Genomic DNA, 18,826 nt, shown 5'->3' with positions numbered 1-18,826 from the left:
GTTGCCGGCTGGGCTTAAACCACGACACGCCATCATCATGAAACTCTTCAAGTTTTTTTTTTGGAACCCATTCACCACATGAGGAAACAAAATGCAGCCGCTTTATGAGTGCTCTGATGCCAGTTCTGGTTTTATGTAGTGAAGCTGTGCTTCACTGTCCCGGCAAGCGAGGAAGAAGGCAGGTGTGGAAATGTAAAATGCAGCTATGGCCCTGCTTGGTTTTTGGGTTCTTTTGGGTGTTGTGTCTCTCCTGCCAGTACAAGGAGGTCTCTGCTCTGTGTGGCAGGTGTTCAGATATTGCATAAGTTAAATAGCTCTGAGATGTCTGAGAAGCGTGTGCCCATCAGCTTCAAGTACTGTATACCCTGGGGCAAAATGCTGGAAGTGGCATCCTTCAGCACTGAAGTGACACTGCAGTATGCTAACGCCTGCCTGGGCCTCTTGTGGCGTTTGCGAGATGTATTCCCGCCTCCTCCGTGCCCCCAGCCCAGCAGAGCTTGTAACACGTTGCAGCCATGCAGCACCTTTGCTGGGCCTTTTGCCTCCATATGTCAGAAGATGCTGGCAAGTGAGTCGCTGCTTCTGAGGTTACATGGCAGTGGGCCTCAGCTGCATACGCAAGATCCTAACCTAGTCTGTGCAACCCAGTGCACCAGAAATGTCCCACCACTTGAACCAATGCATTTCTCTTCCATGTGCTGGAAGAAATGCGTGTTCTGTACGTTAGTCTAGTGCATGTCATTGCCATCTTACACAGAGATTTGGACCATATGGAACAGTTCTTGCTCAGATGAAAATGCCATCATTCCCTTTGTAGGCAGTTCTGCCAAATCTACAGAACCCGGGAGCATTTTGTCAGTGGAGGCTTTGTTGTGCTAGGCTTCCCTGAAGAGCCTCTCTAATGTTTACTGCACATGCTCCAGTGCCACATGTTGGGGAGCTTGCACTGCTTAGCATATTTATGATAATTTGGTTCCCAGGGGCAAGCAACATTCTTCTTATATCTCCTTCCCCGGGCCGAAGCACAAAGAAATTTCCCCTTGCTGCTTTGTAGGGGGAAAATAATAGATCAAAGCTTCTTGCTAAACACTTTTAAAAATACACAGTGCAGATCTGTACATTTCTGTTCCCTTAAGGGACCTCTCCCTCCAGTTGGTATGGAAAGCAGTTAGCAGCAGGTGATGGGGATAACACTGCACACTGAAGTCTAGGCATTGCACCTGATCTGCAGAGCCTTAGATGTGGCATTGCCATGTGTAGTTTGGCCTGTTCTTTATCCATATTGTGTACCAATGTGGAAGGCATTCTGGTCACTGCACTGCAGTTGTCATAATCTGCTGGACTGGATGTTGTCCAAATACAGTGGATTTTGGAGCCTGTCGTTAGATACTGAAGTTAAAACTTTTGGGGCTAATAGTCTTAATTTATTTGAAAATAATGGCAATTAAGATTTATTTTATTTTATATATATATACGCACACACACACATATATATATATGCTAATTTTGGGTTGCAAATAGAAACCTTTAGTTCATGTTCTCAGAAATGTCACTGAAAAGTAGGCTTTTTTAAAGTATCTTAAGTTGAAGACCTAGAAATGAAGATCTCTGAATACTTTTTTGAAGCTACGATACTTTTATATTTATATATAATATTAGATTTGAAGATTACTGTTTCCTAGGGATAGATATTCCATTTCAGCAGTGAGAAAGACATGCTGAACTTGAAACTTGGTTCTCCTTCAATATCAGTTCCTCTCTAATGAGGGTTGGATAGCAAAGATGCAAAGAATGAAGATTCAGTACATCTTCCTTTAACTTTCTGAAAACCAAATGTTTAGTCTGCTTTTCAAGACTCAAATTTATGCTGAGCTATGGACCTAGGTAAAGGCTTGAGCAGTTGTGAGCACCCAGTTGGTAGGACCAGGCTTGCAGAGGCAGAGGGGGCAGGTGATTTAGCCCTTTTTGTGTGCTGCTGTCTGTTGTTGGAGGATGGCTGTGTGTGATGCTATGCTGCCACCAGGCAACGAAAGGTCTTACTGGCCTCGCTGAAGCAGTGGCAGCTCTTGGTGGCACCTCAAGTCATGCCATTAAGGAGTCCGGGCAGAAGAGCATTGCATCTGTTCGGGTGCTTGGAGAAGAGGGTGATGGCAGGGATGCAAAGAAGTCCATCCAGGTGCAAGACAGAAGCAGAAAAGCAGAAACTTGCCTTACACTTGCTGATTCAGCTTTGACACACTAGTGACTGGAGTGCCAGGCCGTTTGCATGCTGGAGGTGAAAACCCATGAGGTCAGACTAGCAGCAGACCCGTACTGCTGCATGTCCATGTCTTCTGCCTCACAACACAGCTGGACCCCAAGCAGAAGGATGAAAGGGAACCATTAAACCTTTTATCTTTTGTCCTGCTGCTCCGGGCGATCCTGGCTTGCCTGGCTTATTTTAATCAATTGATGGAAAGAGAGGATGGGTTTTTCTCCTGAAGTGCTTTGAGAGATGCCTGATGTGAACAAGGAGTGGCTGCCTCTTGCAATGAGGCTGTGCGAGGACTTCATGTGTGTGTTAAAATACCTCAGTTTACTGTCAACTGAGGTTTCATTGCATGGAAAGCTAGAGTGTTTTATTGGCAGTAGGCAAGGGCTTCTTTTTTTAAACAAAAAGTTAAAATCTTACAGTGACTGCTATAGGCAATATTTCTGATACTTCAAAATGTATAAGGCATAGTGGATTTATCCAATAATTTCAAATAACCCCGATCATTATAGCTGCACATTAATCGCCAGGGCTCCTTCCTACCTGGGAAAAAAAAAAGAGCTTCAGATTTCTGTGTGGAAAAAGGAGTGCCTCATTAAAGCTTGACAAGTTTGACATTTGCTCTCTGCATGTGGTTTCTCAGGGCTTTCTGTCCCTCAAACAGAATAAGGAACTGCTCCAATACATGTGATAGCAGCAACTGGAATGCAACTTTAGAAGGATCTTTGACCTTACCAGACAGAATGTGTTTGATTCATTCTGCAGATGTTAAAATTCTGCCAGAAATTTCTGGGAGATGACCTCAGAAATTATTCCAAGTTTTGACTTTTATGCTCTAATAAGAAATCTGGTTGTACAGGTTAAATATCTTGCCCTTATAAATTTTCTTTTTCTAACCTAATGCCAGAAATAAATGACTTGCTCTTTATTCCTTTGTGCATTGATTTCTCAGTGCTTCAGTGGTTAGATGACATAACTACTGTAATTGTTTTAATACATTAGCAGCACATTATTTATCGATGTTCTTTTTTCCATTGACCTTTCTTTCTCAATGTAATTTTCTTTTTTTTTTTAGCTTCATGCTGTGTCCATGGTGGCGTAGCATTATTAGAGGATTTGATATTGAATTAAGGGCTAATCCTGCAAGGTCCTGAGTGCCATTGCCATCTGCTGAGTGCAAGGGAGATCTGGGGCCACTCAGCACTCTCTCAGACATGAGCAATACCTTGCTAGATCAGATAGCAGTGATAGCAATTTGCATTTACTGTTTGTACTCAAAGACATCCTGACATTTTAAGTAAATGGCTGTGGAATTACAGATTGTTGAGGAACTCCTATCTTTGGAAAGAGTTGCCCTCAAATCATTTTTCCATTTCTGCAGAACAAGCAATTTTCTGATTACAACTACAAGTCTCTGGACCTGTGTTTGCATCCCTGAAAGGTTTCAGAGCATTGCATAGTAATATCTGAAGCAAAACATGCAAGAAATATACATGTGGCAGTGTCTGCCTTGAGGTGTAATTATAATTTTTCTCATTTTACAGAAAAGAGTAAGAGAGGTGACAAGAATTTATCAAGCTTAAGAGCTTTCAGCACTGAGAGGCTGAAAAACTTGATAATGCTTTGGTATAGCCCTCATTTAGTTTAATTTGAACATGGTGAGTGAATATTTAAAATAGAAGAAAATGTCTATTCCCTATAGAATAGTAAGTAATGAGCATCCATTTTACTCGGGCAAAGGGAGCTCATCTGTCAGTTTGCCCAGCTGTAGCCCCATCTCATAGGGCTGCGTTTCTTGATGACTCTGAGAAATGCAAGTTTTAACTATTTCTGAGCAGTCAGTTGCTAACCCCATCAGTGAATATTGCCTTTAAAAAAATTAATTTCAGTGTGTGCTTTGAAGTCACAAGGTACATTAGCATTATTGAGCCCAGTTTTTCAGTCATGCACAGGAAGAGAAAAACCTCAAATGATTCAGTGGATTTTGGGTATTTTTTAATTCCCAAAATTACTCTGGACTATAAGCCTCACTAAATGTTAGAGAGAAGTGGCTGGTCCTGCAAGGTAGGGAGGATGCAGTGAATGTAAATGCGAGCAAATTTTGAAGTTGGTGATTTTTAAATTTGGAATTCTGGCTAATACTGGTAAGTGTATTAACATAGGGGGATGTCAGGAGCTGACCATATGGTCACCCTGTTGTCTTTGCCATAATCACAAAAGGGGGATGGTGTAGCTAAAGAGTTGAATTTGTTGTATGTTGTCAAAATATATTGGTTTCTCAGACTTGTTCTTTCTCAATCCCTCTTCTTCTTTAGTAACACTAAAGAGATCTCAATTAACACACAAACCTCAGATTTTGCATTGGCGTTTGAAAAATGTGTGTGTAACCCCCATTCACGTTTCCTGCTGCTGGAGTTCCTACACACTGCCCACCAATACATTATGCTCAGGTTCTAACGTGCTTTAGGATGAAGACGATCTTATGATCTCCTTCTATTTGGTATGTTTCTGAGAGATAAATGAGCAGTAACGGCATTAGTGATTTCCTTGGCTTGGAAAACAGAGAGTTTAGAGAGTAATATTTTTAATTCTATATACGAATATTCATCATTTTACTCAGTTTAATTCTCTCAATCATAGTGAAAATCACAAGTGCTGTGTAGCATGAGTGAGGGTTGTGAAACTGACACTACAAAATTGCCATAAGAATAGTTAATTGTGAATTCCAGTGGCTTGTTCATTCAGGCAATCTTTTTATTACATTTTTTTTTCCCTTTTTTTTTTTTTTTTTCTTAATCTCCATACAGGTTTGGCCTTCTCCAGCAAATTCTTGGAGAAAGCTGAATAGTTACTTTGCATAAAGTGGAAAAAGACTTGAATTCCAGTACTTTATCTATATTTTCTTATAATCCGATTTAGTGTGGAATACAAGCCTGAAAACCCCTTAAATCTTTCTGTAATTCTTGCACAGCCATTCACAATGGATTTGTATTGTGCAAAGTGGAAGAGATTTGGGTTCAGAATGGTGATAAGTTTAAAAAACACAAACAGATCAGTTGTTTTTCTTTGCAATTTAACAGATTTCACTATCAGTACTCTCTCCCCAGCTCACAGTATGTGACTTTGAAGATCTGTAGATTAAGGAACATAGAGTCTGTATTTTTCTACTCCTCTCTATAATGGAAGTTATCTTTTGTACACCATGTAATTATAAGAAAATATATTGATGCACTGCATATTTAAAACCTTGGTCGCAAAAGCAATTCAGGATGTAATGGGCTGACCAGAAAACCAGGACAAACTGGAATTTGTCTTCAGGTTATCTCTTCTTGTGGGTATAAAGGGATTAATGACTCAGGACTGGCATTAGGAATAATTATATCTGGCTTAGCTGGACAGAGTGTCTAATATTAGCAATAGAGCAATAGGTATGTTCTGAATACAGTTTTATCTATTGAACATTACAAAGATGTTCAATCTTCGTATGTATGATCTATTGTTTTAGCTGTGATGGCTTAAAAGCACTGGTTGGTGCACACGTATACCAGTATATAACATGTGGACACACAAATTGCCTGGTGGGTAATTAGAGAGGTGTATCTCTCTAACACTGCAATATTTCCCTACTTTTCCTTCTTTACTCGTTCTGTGTGATAGCTAGACTGAAATATTTGCTTTTCAGAAACTGTCCTCAATATATTTAATAAAAAGAATTTAACTTTTGCTCCATTTGACAAAGATCTTTCATTTAAATTATCTCTTTTCATGTTTATGTAAGAAGTTATTAATGTGAGACTGCTACACTGATGGCTTTGTACCACTGTCGTAGCTTAAGAAAATGCTCAAATTTGAGAAGAGCTCACAGGTGTTAGATGTAGCAACACCATGAAGTGTACTGCATGTCCTGATTTGTTAGATGCGCGTCACGGACAATTTCTTGCTACAGATCTGTATTCATTCCTGAACTAAGGCTTGGTAATTGATACCCTGTCTAGAGAAGAGTGGAGAAGGGAGAAAAAAAGCCCCACTGAAAAATCAAATTTGGTATATCATCCCATGTCAGAAACCCATTCTACCTGCCTGGCATTTACAAATGTGCCATCACATTGAGTTAATATTTGCAGAGTTGCCCTGTCACAGGAAGGGTATGAGGTGGTTAGAGAGGTAAGTGGGCACATGGAAAGCAGCAGGGAATCCTCTGGATTTTTTTATGTACATGGAAATATATGATGTGTTGTTTATCCAAATATATGACCCTATTTACTGTCTCTGGGACTCTAGATCCTCCTTCCCCACCAAATACATGCATAGTTACTGTTTGCTGTCATCATCATCACCTTACACATGCAATACACTTGCAACTTCTCATGTAGATATATTTCTGTCTCATAGAATAGTATGGATTGGAAGAGACCTTAAAGACCATCTAGTTCCAACCCCTCCACCATGGGCAGGGACACCTTCAACTAAGACTAGGTTGCTCAAAGCCCCATCCAACTTGGCCTTAAACACTGCCAGGAATAGAACAGCCACAGCTTCTCAGGCAAGCTGTTCCAATGTCTCGCCACCCTCATAGTGAAGAACTTCTTCCTCATAACTAATCTAAATCTACCCTCTTTTAGGGTCCTTTAGTTATCAGCTGAAAACTGATGTTCCATAAGTGATTCATGTGTGTGAGAACATCCTATGTCTATATACTGGTCTTTTCACCCCTCAGCCACCCTGAATGTTATCTTGCAGAATGACTTTGTACATGGCAGAAAAATGGGAAGAGCTATACTCACTGCTCCCAGTAAAACTGCTCCCAGTAAAGCTGGTGTCCATGCTGCCTTATTTCACCTGGTGAAAGGAGGGCACACACACAGCCCATGAGAAACTGTCTCAGCAGAACTTGGCACAAATTGATTATTTAATGACAAACAACCACAGTGCCTGCTTTTTTATTATTTTTATGCCTATGGTGCTTGCACATATTCTGTGTGGTGAGATTACTGCCTAGGGCTGCCCCCAGAATGCTGCAAGAACAAGAGCCCATTGGATTCATGCTGGTTCTGTTACATGTCCTTATGAAGCTTTAAAATGCTTGAAATTGTCTTTGAAATGAAATATTCCATAGCTGCAAGCTAACTGCATACTTTGTAATAATTGCTTAGCCAAATAAAAGAAAATTGTGAGGAACAAAGAAAAATTAGATTGATGGCTAGAAGAAAATGATTAAATAAAAAATTCATGAAGGAGAGGAATTAAAAAAAAAAAGCATAACTTCACAGGCTTTTGCACAAAGATTCCCTTCCAATGGGAGCTTTTCTTTTCCAACTATTACTATGCATTTTATTCTCCCTGTTTGCTGCAAAGAGAAAAGAAAGTTTTTCTATGGGAATAATGGGGAAGACAGTCACAAGTTAATGCAGAAACTGAGATACAGTGATATTTAAAAGCAGGGGTGTGGTGCACTGTAAATAATTAATTATTTGAATGGAATTGCCTTTTTTTCTTCTTTAATTCTTAAATCAACTGTGACTAAACAGAAAAACCCTATAAAGACTTGCTTTCATGATTATCAGCCCAACTTATACACTTAGAGCCCTTCTTCATTCAAATTTACTGCTCTTAGTGGCCATTAGTAACAGAATAAATAACTTGCTATGAATAAATTCTCTCATGCTTTGCCTTTCTCTCTGTTTGTAGGGTAAAACCTGTAAATTACTATTTGCAGACATGTATTAATGTCCAATAGTATCTGAGAAGTGTGCAATTGTTTGTTTTGAGCAAGTTACATTTGAAGAATCAGTACACCCTCATGTTTTGTGTCCTTTCTATGGTATGAAAAAACATTCTGCAATAATTTTAAATTACAGTACATTTAGGAAGAAAATACAGAAGATAGTTACAATGAACAGCAGGATTTCAGGGAAATATCTACAAGCTAGAGCAGGCATTTGAAAATATGAATATTATTGTAAAGTCTTTAGGTAACGTCTGGTAATAGATATTTAATCTAGCAAAAGCACTTTCATTGCTTACTTGTTAAAGTAATTTAATGGGTGAGTAATGCTATTAATGGACCACATGTAGAATCCAGACTTTTTTTGTTCAAAACATACCTTCCGGCTTTAAATTTCTAAGCAAGTTCAGGGACAATTTAGAGAGATCTAGTCTATATACAAGCTACAGGAATCATAATTTATGAACTTTTCTTCTTAGCATTTCACCTACATTTAGAAGAGAAAGAAAAAAAATATCAGTTGCAGAAGTTCATTGATAAGCACTGCAGTTTTGCTTCATCTGGTACTCGATTTGTTTTCTGAACACATGGCTATGTATTGCTGAAACTCATATATCACCTATACAGGAAGTTGGGGAAATAATCTGCTGTAAATAGCTCTGACCTCATGAGGATCACTGCACAGTCACATCATTTAGCAAAGAACTAAAATGTGGTTGTTGACTCCAAGATCAGCCATTTCCAAATAAATGTTCGTGAAATCTCCAACTTCAGTAACTGCATCGTATCATCCAAAAGATGTGCAACAGAATGAATAGATGACCTTTCAGATAGAGAACAAGCTGTTCACAATGTCTTTTCATTTACTGAGACAAAATATTCTTTTTATGCAGAGCTAATACTTTCCACCATTTTTAAGTGTTGGTGAAATATAAAGAATTTAATTGTTTTGGTCCTGAATGTAATGGGGTTTAGCTGTTTGTCTTTGGGTCAGGACTCTTTCTAGGTCAGCTGTGTTAAATACATTGATCTAGCTAGATTTATTTTTCTTTTAAAGACAAAGGAGGTATTTTGAATCCCATGCTCACAGGGTGGGATGTCATTAGCTATCCATCCATGTGATATCCCCATAATAAGTGGTTTTGAATGATATGCGGATGAGTTCTTATTGCCATCCTACACTGCAGCTATGGGGTCAATAATTCACTGACAAGGACGTCCAAGGCAGCTGTAACTGAAATTGGTCTAAATTATTGTGAAATTGCAGCCTTGGCATGAAAAGCTGCTGGGATGCTCTCAGTTGCAAGCTCGTTCACAAGGACTAGCTTGGACTGGAACAGATTGCAAACAAATAGTGAGAACCTCAGGATACAGAAATCAGGACTCAACCTTATCTTTCTCATTTGAGGTATTATTTGTAGTTGTAGTCTTTACAGTTGTAAATCCACCACTTAAATCACAACTGAGTAATTGATACTAACCAGTAACAACTAGTTATACTGGTAAAGCATTTTTTGTTCTGCTATACAACTGGAATAAGTACTGCTATTGTCATCTGAGAAAGCAGCTGGTGCAAACCTGTTTTCTTGTTAAAGGGAACACAGTATATCTGCTGGAATTCATAGAAATACAGTGAGCAGGAACTCCACAAAATTTGAGGAAAATATTCCCATTTAGGGAGGAAAAAAATACAAACACAAACATTGCTGTTTTGGGGTTGAAAAGACCAATGTAATTCTCATGTCTGTTTGAAGAAAACTGAAGATTTTGTTGTTTGTGAACCAAATATAAATTCATTCCCAGATCATATATCATATATGAGTAGTTTAACAAAATTGGAAGCAAATTTCTTTAAGAATTGTGGAATAATTTAGTTGGAAGGGGTCTGTGAAGGCGTCTGGTCCAAACCCTCTTTGAAACAGGTCTAGTAAGACCAAGATGCTCAGAGCTTTGCCCGGGTAAGCCCTGAATATACCTGGTGTTGGAGATTCTTCCATCTGTTTGTACAACCTGTCCTAGTGGTTGACCCTCCTCACAAGAAGTAAAAACCCCAAACCCTCGTATTTAGACAAATCCATGGTGGTTGGCCCTTATCATTTTGCTGCACACCTCCAGGAAAATCCGTCTTAACTCTGCTTTGATGCTGGGTTGGTGAAGATCACCACAAGGTTACCCCTGAGCCCTTCATCCTGACCAAACCCAGTCTTCCAGCCTCCTGCTATGTGCAGTAAAGGTTTGGAAAAATCCTAAAACTGGTGTAGCATGGGAATGAGGAATGAGAAGGTTACAGAGTTCCAAATTGGCAGTGCTGTTTCTCCTGACAACCTGAGGTGCTACAACTGTGGTGAGTAACGATGGCCTGTTAGCAAATATCTTCAGCCCGTTTTTGTAACACTGATAGAAACCAGGTGGAGGAAAAAACCTCCCATTATGTAATTAAATAAACCTTAGAGAAAAATTATCAGCAGTCATAGTGATGCCCACAAGACTAACCAGCTAAAGATTTCAATCTATTTCATGTTTCTCAGCTACTGTGTGTAGATGTTAATCATAGTACATGGCTATCACAGTTTTCCCTCTCTTATTACTAAAAGCTTTTCTTCTGAATTTCCAGAACAACTTAGACGGTGGAAAAGTTGCTTTGCATGCAGCAGAGCCAAGTGGTGTTTGTGATAAGGACTCTTTCTCTGGACTCTGATTCCTGAACTGTGGATTATTGTGTGCATAGTTGTGCTTGTTGGTTCTTTGAGAAGTGGAGATGTGCTTGTTAAATAAAGGATCTGATCTCTGCAGTGGTAACGTGCTGTTAATTGTTTGAAACTTGAAGTTTGATGTATTCTGTATGCTCTGGACTTTTTTGTTTTTGGTGGGAGGGAGGGGCGTCCTATTCCTGCCATGTACACTAACAGGTGTAGATACACTGTTCCTTCTCTCACTAATGTATTGTCCCTTGGGCTTTTTTGTCTTCCTCTGCAGAAACTCTCCTGGATGACTTCCTTCTCACGTACACAGTCTTCATGACGACCGATGACTTGTGCCAGGCACTTCTGAGGCAATATCCTTTTATTAACTGTTGCATTAACAGGGGTCACACGCTTACAGCTAGGTTTATCTATTGTGAAACCTTATATCAAATGTAGTAAATTGCATGCCTGGGATAATTGGTTTTGCTCTTTGAATATTGATGTTATTGAAATGCAACCCATTTAATTATTTTTGAGGTTGCATTTAAAAAATGGTGAGAAAAGAGAACAATTGTCAAATACTTACTATGGCATGCTTAGAAGTTGGACTGTACCTAAGATTTTGGCATCACACCCCAAGAAATGCATGAACAAATAGCAGAAGCTTCAGGAGAGAGCAATTGTAATTACCTGTATCCTAGAAAAAAAGACTTACAAAGAAGGATTGAAAGAATTGGGATTGTTTTACTGGGGGGGGGAGAGGGGGGAAAGGAAACTATAAATTGGACAATCTTTCAGGTACCTAAGGAGGAAGGGAAGGAAGATAAAGGTCTTTACTCATATTGATGCCAGACAGGGCAAGAGGTGGTGAGGTTAAGTTGCTGTAAAACAGTTTTGTGCTAGATACCAGGAAACAGCCAAAGTTAAAGGTGCCTCTGAATAAACCTGCATCCAAAACACACATATTTGCATATGTGTATACTTACTTCACAAGAATGTTTGAAAGATGTATCGAAAGACACCTAACTCACAGCAACAATGCAATTTTATGTCTGCTGATTTTGTTTAAAGATAAATAAACCTTTATAACTGTTAGAGTAACATTTAAAGTGGGATTAAACCTATCCAGACCTATATGTTAATTCTTAGACTACCTATATCTGTGTAATACATTTCAGAATATGTGAAGAAAAAAATAAAGTATTTTACAATCTCTACTCCTTTTACCATGGGATGCAGTATAAGTCTAAAGTCATTCTGAGATACAAGATTTTTTTTCTTGTATTTCCAATTACTTCCATATACTATGGAGCATTGTTTGAATGAACTTGTAGCTATAAAATGAATTTGCTTTTTTTTTTCTTTGTTTTTTTTCCTCTTTACCTTTTGTAGTGAAAACATCATCTTTTTACCTAATGAAAGAATAGCGAAGGGACAGAACAATGTCTGAAGTGGGTATCTTCTGTCATTTAGTGCTACTGCTTTGTGAATAGAGAACAATGATGGAAATAGATTCTTTCACTTCTTCTTTTAAATTATTTTAAGAGTGTTATTTCTTCAGAGAGTATAATTTGTGCAGGGAAAAAGAAATTGACTTCCTCTGCCTGGGATTTTTGTTGTTGTTAATGATGCATTGCTCTCCTTCCTACAGACATTCATGTTGGCACTGGTGTGCAGGACAAAGGTTCATTCCCATTTCTGCAGAAAAGATATGACTCAACATTGTGTAATTCCTTTCGAATTGATTTTACCTTTATAGACTCGCCACTGTAATCTATAAAGGAGAAAAATCCTGTTGGCACGGGAGATGAACTGACATTTACTGAGAATTTCATTCCAAAAAGTTGATGAAACTCCTAAAGCTCCAGATAAGATAAAACATTTTAAACTGAGCAGTGTAGTGAAAAAAAATCTTTCAGTAGCAAGTGAGATGATTGCAAAGTCTTTTCACCATTTAATTTTTAAGTTTCAGGGAGACCTTATTATTTGTTCCTTAACCTGCTGTACCTATTGTGCTAAGAACCACCAAGGGAAAGAAGACGACTCTGATGTGTCCTGTAGGAAACGAAAAGTCTTGCATTTGGTGTCCCAGTGGACTTCTCTCTACAAAGACTGGTTACATGAAGATGAGCATTTAAAACAATTTTTAAAGGTAATGAAATACTTTATGATGTACTTCAACACTGTTTAATTAACGTACTGTGTCTAAAAAGCCCCAACAGCCAAATATATAAAGCATAATTTTTCATACTTAAATTTTGTCCACAAAATCTAGAATATAAAATTATTTACATTTCTTCCTTGAATGCCTTACAGATGGTCGGTTTAAACAGAAGACCTGTAATTCAATGTCAAAACCATTGCTGTCAGATATGAAACTTATAGAACTCCATGCTTTCTAGAAAATACGAAAAGTTAGGAAGGTGAGAAATAAAATTATGAAGATGTGGAGGTTCCTTGGACACACTGGTCATATCTGCCAGAAGAGGGGCTGCAGTCAGTATCCAGAGAGTCACAGATCAAGAGAGAGTTTTGAGGTCCTTGTAATAGATGCTACTTTGAGGAGTGAAATGCTATTCCACAGTGTTTGTCAGGTGTACATGGAGAGAAGCACAGCTTTATGTATTTTTAATAAATGAAATTATGTCCTTACTTAATAGAAAGGATTTTCTGATCTTTCTGAATGAGTTCCTATAGTTTTTATAATTCTGCTCTAAATTTGCAAATAGCCATGTCATCACTGACCGAGGAGCCACCTGGTTGCGGATTTTTGGTTGTTTTCTAGGGGTTTGTTTGTTTTTCCCTTGTTGCTTCAAAGGTAAAAGTATTTTAGGAGACTTTGCAGAATATTCCACCTTTTCTGATGAGACTCTTTGTCTGCAACTGTTCTTTTCAGTCTTTCACTCAGGACAAAGGGATGAAATATTAATCTTAATTTGTAGAAAGACTTGAGCTTCATTTTTTTGGTAGTGTTTTGGTTTTGGAGTAGGACACATTGCATATGGAAATAGAGACCTTAGGATTTTTGCTGCTTGGCACTACATGTGTAGTGTTGTACTGGAAAGGGAGCATCTTTCCATCCATCAGTTAAGGTTACGGGGCTTGTCTTTTCTGGCCATGAAGTGTAACTGTGTATTGTCACACAATTTCTCTTCTTGAGGCTTCTGTGCAATATTAAACAGCAGTAATGTTAATGATGGTTGAAGTTAGGCATGCAAAAACAATATGTAGGATTGTAAGCCAGAATCATTCATGATGAACTTTATGAATGTAGGCATGTTAATTGGACCAAAGCAAACCTGATGACTAAGCTCATACGTATGATCCTCATTTTCGTTGAAGGGAAGGAGAAGGATCTATGCACACATTCTGAAAAAGTATAGAGAAAATACTTCCTACAATTTCAACCATGACAACCAATTCAGTTTATTTACCTTTTGACTGAGGTACTGTCTTTCACATTTAACTGAGGTTAATAAAATGAACCTGTTTGTAATCATTTTGGATAGGTGATCATGGTGTGGTCTGTTCTCAAGCTTCAGAATGTTTTCTTCTGACCTAACTCAGATTTCATTTAACAGGAACAAGTGTTTTAAATCTTTGTGTGTATAGACAGAAGAGTGTCAACGTTTTGCCTTCTTGCTTGGTGATCATATAAAGAGTGTTCCTCCAAGGGCAAGCTGAGTATGGACCAATCTAGAAATTTTAACAGGAACATTCTGTCCTTATGGCCCTTGCATAAATATAGTGATGAAATTTGTTTTAGCAGGCTAGTGCCTGAATTGATTTATATCACTGATGTGGTACCTTAGACTTATATTTGAGTTCTCAGATGTTTACAGATACTGTTTTATTTTGTAGACGATATACAGGAATGTGTTAGATGATGTGTATGAATATCCGATTCTTGAGAAGGATCTGAAAGAATTTCAGAAGATACTGGGGATGCATCGTCGTCAGTAAGTATTGCTTATATTTGTGATCAAGTCTCCTTTTGCTTAGAGTGTAATTTATTTTTGTTGTCATCTTGCTAAAATTCAGTAAAGCAAGTACTATATTCATTTTTACAAACAATCTCTTCTGTAAACTAAAGCTAGATTATTTAATCTTCTATGATGTTTGTTGGGCAGTGCGTGTTTCAACAGTCACTCCCATCAATTTTGGTTGGGATGACTTGCAAGTAGAGCAATACTTTGAGGAAAAGCTGGCAAAATTTCCTCTAGAAGCTGAGTCTGTGACTTCAGATAGTACCTTCATTCTCATTCTCTCTCTGCAATCTGCAATACTGAGAAGCAAATCTCTTGCAATAGTCTTCTTGGGGTTATTATTTTACTAACAATGATGGGTTTTGTAAAAGATATTTCCTTGGCAGTTTTTTCAGACAAATGGAGTTTGTTTCCATGGTTTGGCATTGGGGAAGTGGAAAGAGCTGTGTCCCTGAGGGTGACTCTGACTGCTTACCCCAGGGGCCTGAGCTATGTCCATGTTCTCCGGCAGCTCACAGGCTGGCAGCATTGCTTTTCACTACATCCATTGTGCAAGTCACAGAAAAGGTTTCTGACTGAGCCAGACACCCTTAGCTTTCCCGAAGGAGCTCTGCACCCAGTCTGTGGTGACTATTTATTATTAAAAACTTTCTGATGTTGTAAACTTTATAGTAGCTAAAATTTCCTTTTCTAAGCTTTGGCTGGAAAGAATGATCTTCTCCTTTTTGTTTCAGCACTGTAGATGAGTATTCACCTCACCGAAAGGTAATGCAAACCTGATTGTTGCTGGTTGAAAGATAATTTACTATCTCACTTTTTTTCCCCTCTGCCCACTTTGCTCTTGTTTCTTGGCTTCTCCACTGAAAGTGACTGGTGGCCAAAAATATGACAGTGGGGTTAGACCTGTAATGTTGCATAAGGAATGTTTCTTTCCTGCCATTGCAGCGTGGATATCAGCTATGTGAGCTAACCTGCAGTGGCTGTGACAGTATTAGCACCTTAACATGGTGCTCTGAGATGTCAGAATTCAGGAGAGGCCTGGGAGCAAGTCCCCCACTGGGCTGGAGAGATGTAGCAACCTGGGCAAACCAGGCTGAGGACAGGCATTGACACGGGTGTCAAGTAGACACAGCAAAAGGGGGATTTGTTGTGACAGGGACAGAGAAAGAAAGAGAAGAACATGAATCTATTTAACCAGAGGGGGAAGATGCAGAAGGAGGAAGTTGGTGTACAAACTGCACAGAGGTGAATTGCTGTGCTTGTCAAATTTACAGGGCTGAAGCTGAAGTGTGTAATAAGCTTAAAATGTTGCTGTGGAAATGTGGAAGGCAGAACATGAGATTGTAGTGAAATTGCTAAGTAGGCTGATTGGTACGTAGAAAATGTATGTAAGTGTATATAAGAAATGAGCTCTGAACATGACTGCAGAGAACTTTGAAATATGCAGGCTGCTTAGCCTTGGCATGTCCTGCTTCCTCCAAAACAAAATCCCACCTTGGCCATTATTTAGTGAGGCAACTCCCAGTTTACTGATCCAAGAAAAGGTGGGTGGATTTCGTATACAGAAACCTTTTAGGCCAGACATATAGGCTGAATACTGTGTACTGTGAATTACTGCTTTGTAAAGGGCAGGGATGCAAAGAGTCACTGTTGTCTCTTTTTTTTTTCCCTCCCCTTCTCCCTTACAGAATAAAACCTTTTTCCACCAGTTCAGTCTAAAGGAGAACTGGCTGCAGCATAGAGGAACCATGAATGAAACAGAAGAAAGTAAGTATGATTGAAAGAGTGGAGGAAAACCTCCAAAACTGGAGAATTGTTACTCAAGGGATGCCCATAATGTAATTTTTTTTAACTGATATACAGCTTCTGAACAGGACTTTAGGCTACAAAAGAAGAAAGCTGTGACTGCGTAAAGTTAGCTTCCTGACTCCTACTTTGCAGGGGTTTGACAGTATCTCAGTATCCTACTTTGCAGGGATGACTTGGTATCTCAAGGGGATTTTGCCCTGTCTGGTTCTTCCAGCAGCCCTGTAGCTGAGCTGTGTGCCTCCCAGGAGTGCTGGCAGCCCATCCACCAGGCATTATTCCTGCTCCATTTCATGCCCTCAGTCTCTTGACCTAGATGTTGGTTGTGAAAGGTGAATGAATAAGCTTGTCATGTGAAATTGGCCAGGATCTGCTAACTCTGGGAACCTGCCTTAGTTCTTCTCTCCTTGAAAACTTCCCCGCACAGAGTGCAAGGTGCCACTTTGCTTTAATATCAACCATTTCAAAATGCAATTTCCTTTCCATTGCTACTAATGTAGTAACGTAGTAAGTAAGTCTGTTACCTCCCTGTAATGCCTTTATAGGAAAGGAGGCAGAGGGGAGGACAACAACATGTACACAAGCAGAGAACAGGCAGAAGGCCCTCTTACCTGGAATTCTTGCCCTTTGACAATATCTCTTTGTTTCTCACTGGGAACAAAACTCCAGAAGTTCACTTGGAGTCAGTATATTTTTAGTACTCATTTGTGACAGAATATAAACTGAGCTTCTTCAATGCCAAGTCTTTCCACACAATACATGTTGCTGATAGGTATCCTCTGTCCGTGCTTCAAGTATTGTTTGGGGTTTATGTTGTCAAGGCTGTTTCTAAAATTGTTATTTCCAGGTGAGAACACCCACACTTATTCTTCTTCTGCAAAAGTTGGACACAGCTCATGGGTGAATGGGAAGAGAAGCATACTGGCACCAGAGAGGGGACAGACAGTATGGCCATAAGGAAAGGAAAGGCAGGACCCAGAAAGGCCAGCCCTGACTGGGTTAAATTGTTTTTATTTCAGTCCTTGAGAACATGAGCCAAGGAAGGTGATGGGATTGAGGGGATGAAGTAGCAAACCTGGGACTGGGAGAGGAGATACAGGTAGACATCTAAGGGTAGACATCTAAGTGGAGTGCTGCCAACCAATGGTGCTTTTAAAGGATGGGCCTGTCCAAGCTGCACCATGCCTCTTGACCAACGGAATTTTATCCCTTAATGTAAGCATTATCCAGACAACTCGCACCTCATGGCTGCTTCCTCCTACGGGCATCCCTCCTGCACCTCAGAGGAGCAGGACAGGCTCCTGGTACCATAACAATAGATACTGTGGATAGGATGTTGGAAAGGTGTGTAGGGGAACAGGCTTTGGGAGAATCAGTATGGTGGTTGTGCCTGAGGACCTGACCTGTGGTTTGGTTTAGTTCAATGTTAAATAAAGGATATAAATGAACACTGCTGTCATCACCCCTCCCAAATGACAGAGGGGAGATTTCAGTCAAATTCACTGTAAGCAAGTTGTGTCACACGCTGCATGTGAAGTCCAAATATTCCTGTCAGATTTTTTAAAATTTGGTTTTCTACCTAGTAATTTAGAGTGCAATTTGATGTCTCTATCTTTTCATGAGTTATATCCATTCTAAAGAGAGAATCTGCCACAGGATGAGCATCTGATTTACTGTCTGCCAGCAGAGGCAGGTTAAGAAAAAATTATAAAATCAAATTACTTTTTTTCCCCAAGGCCATATGTTAAGTTCCTTCTTCCTTATCATTTGCATTTCTTCTTTACTACAATAAAAAAAAAAAAAAAAAAAAGAAATTCTTGAAGATAGAGTTCTTAACTGCTTCTGGCATGGTGTCCATTAATAAAAGTGCCCTGAAGCCATGAAGATTTGTAGGACAAGCACAGAACTACATACATCTGTCAATAAAAATAATTTAAACCCCAGCACTTTTGGAGAAGTTTTTCTTATACTGGTATGGTAGCAACTTTTTTGCAATAAGAAGTGCTAGAGTAGAAGGGAATTTTAAGTTTAATTAAGCACTGAAGTGAGTATGAAACCAGAAGTTCTGGTAATTCTTATTAGAGGTAATCTTTGTAATATTTATGCAAGTCTGCAGCCCTGTTTCTTCCCTTTTAATTATGGCAGCTGTATTTCAAACAACTGGCTACAGCAAACTCAGCAAAAGGTGTAAACCTAAAATTCTGGCAAGCAGGGAGAGAACACATCCCTTTTTGTAACAGAAACAACGTACTAGCTGAGTTGGCCACAGCATTGCTGCTGGGAATCTCCCTTCCAGAGCTGAACCTATTCATGACCTTCAGTGGAAATGATGAACTCGGGGAATTTCTCCAAACCAGTCCCTTTTATATGTGCT

At 39.2% G+C, this 18,826-nt stretch overlaps 1 protein-coding gene across 1 annotated transcript in view; it reads left to right on the top strand.

Moving 5' to 3' along the window:
- Positions 1-10,238: 10,238 nt before the first annotated feature.
- Positions 10,239-18,826, top strand: part of RAPGEF5 (Rap guanine nucleotide exchange factor (GEF) 5) — a gene marked incomplete at its 3' end in the record, with an annotated part of 22,563 nt that continues 13,975 nt past the window's right edge. Inside the window, exons 1-6 of the mRNA XM_010010055.1 lie at positions 10,239-10,320; positions 10,953-11,031; positions 12,668-12,812; positions 14,522-14,619; positions 15,381-15,411; positions 16,335-16,413. Of these exons, the coding sequence (XP_010008357.1) occupies positions 10,239-10,320; positions 10,953-11,031; positions 12,668-12,812; positions 14,522-14,619; positions 15,381-15,411; positions 16,335-16,413 (514 nt within the window). The remainder of the gene's footprint in view (positions 10,321-10,952; positions 11,032-12,667; positions 12,813-14,521; positions 14,620-15,380; positions 15,412-16,334; positions 16,414-18,826) is intronic.

Source organism: Nestor notabilis, unplaced genomic scaffold (genome assembly GCF_000696875.1).
Source record: "Nestor notabilis isolate BGI_N333 unplaced genomic scaffold, ASM69687v1 scaffold23772, whole genome shotgun sequence".
Classification (NCBI taxonomy): domain Eukaryota; kingdom Metazoa; phylum Chordata; class Aves; order Psittaciformes; family Psittacidae; genus Nestor; species Nestor notabilis.
The sequence above is the reverse complement of the archived record's forward strand: the minus strand, read 5'-3'. Positions and strand labels throughout refer to the sequence as shown.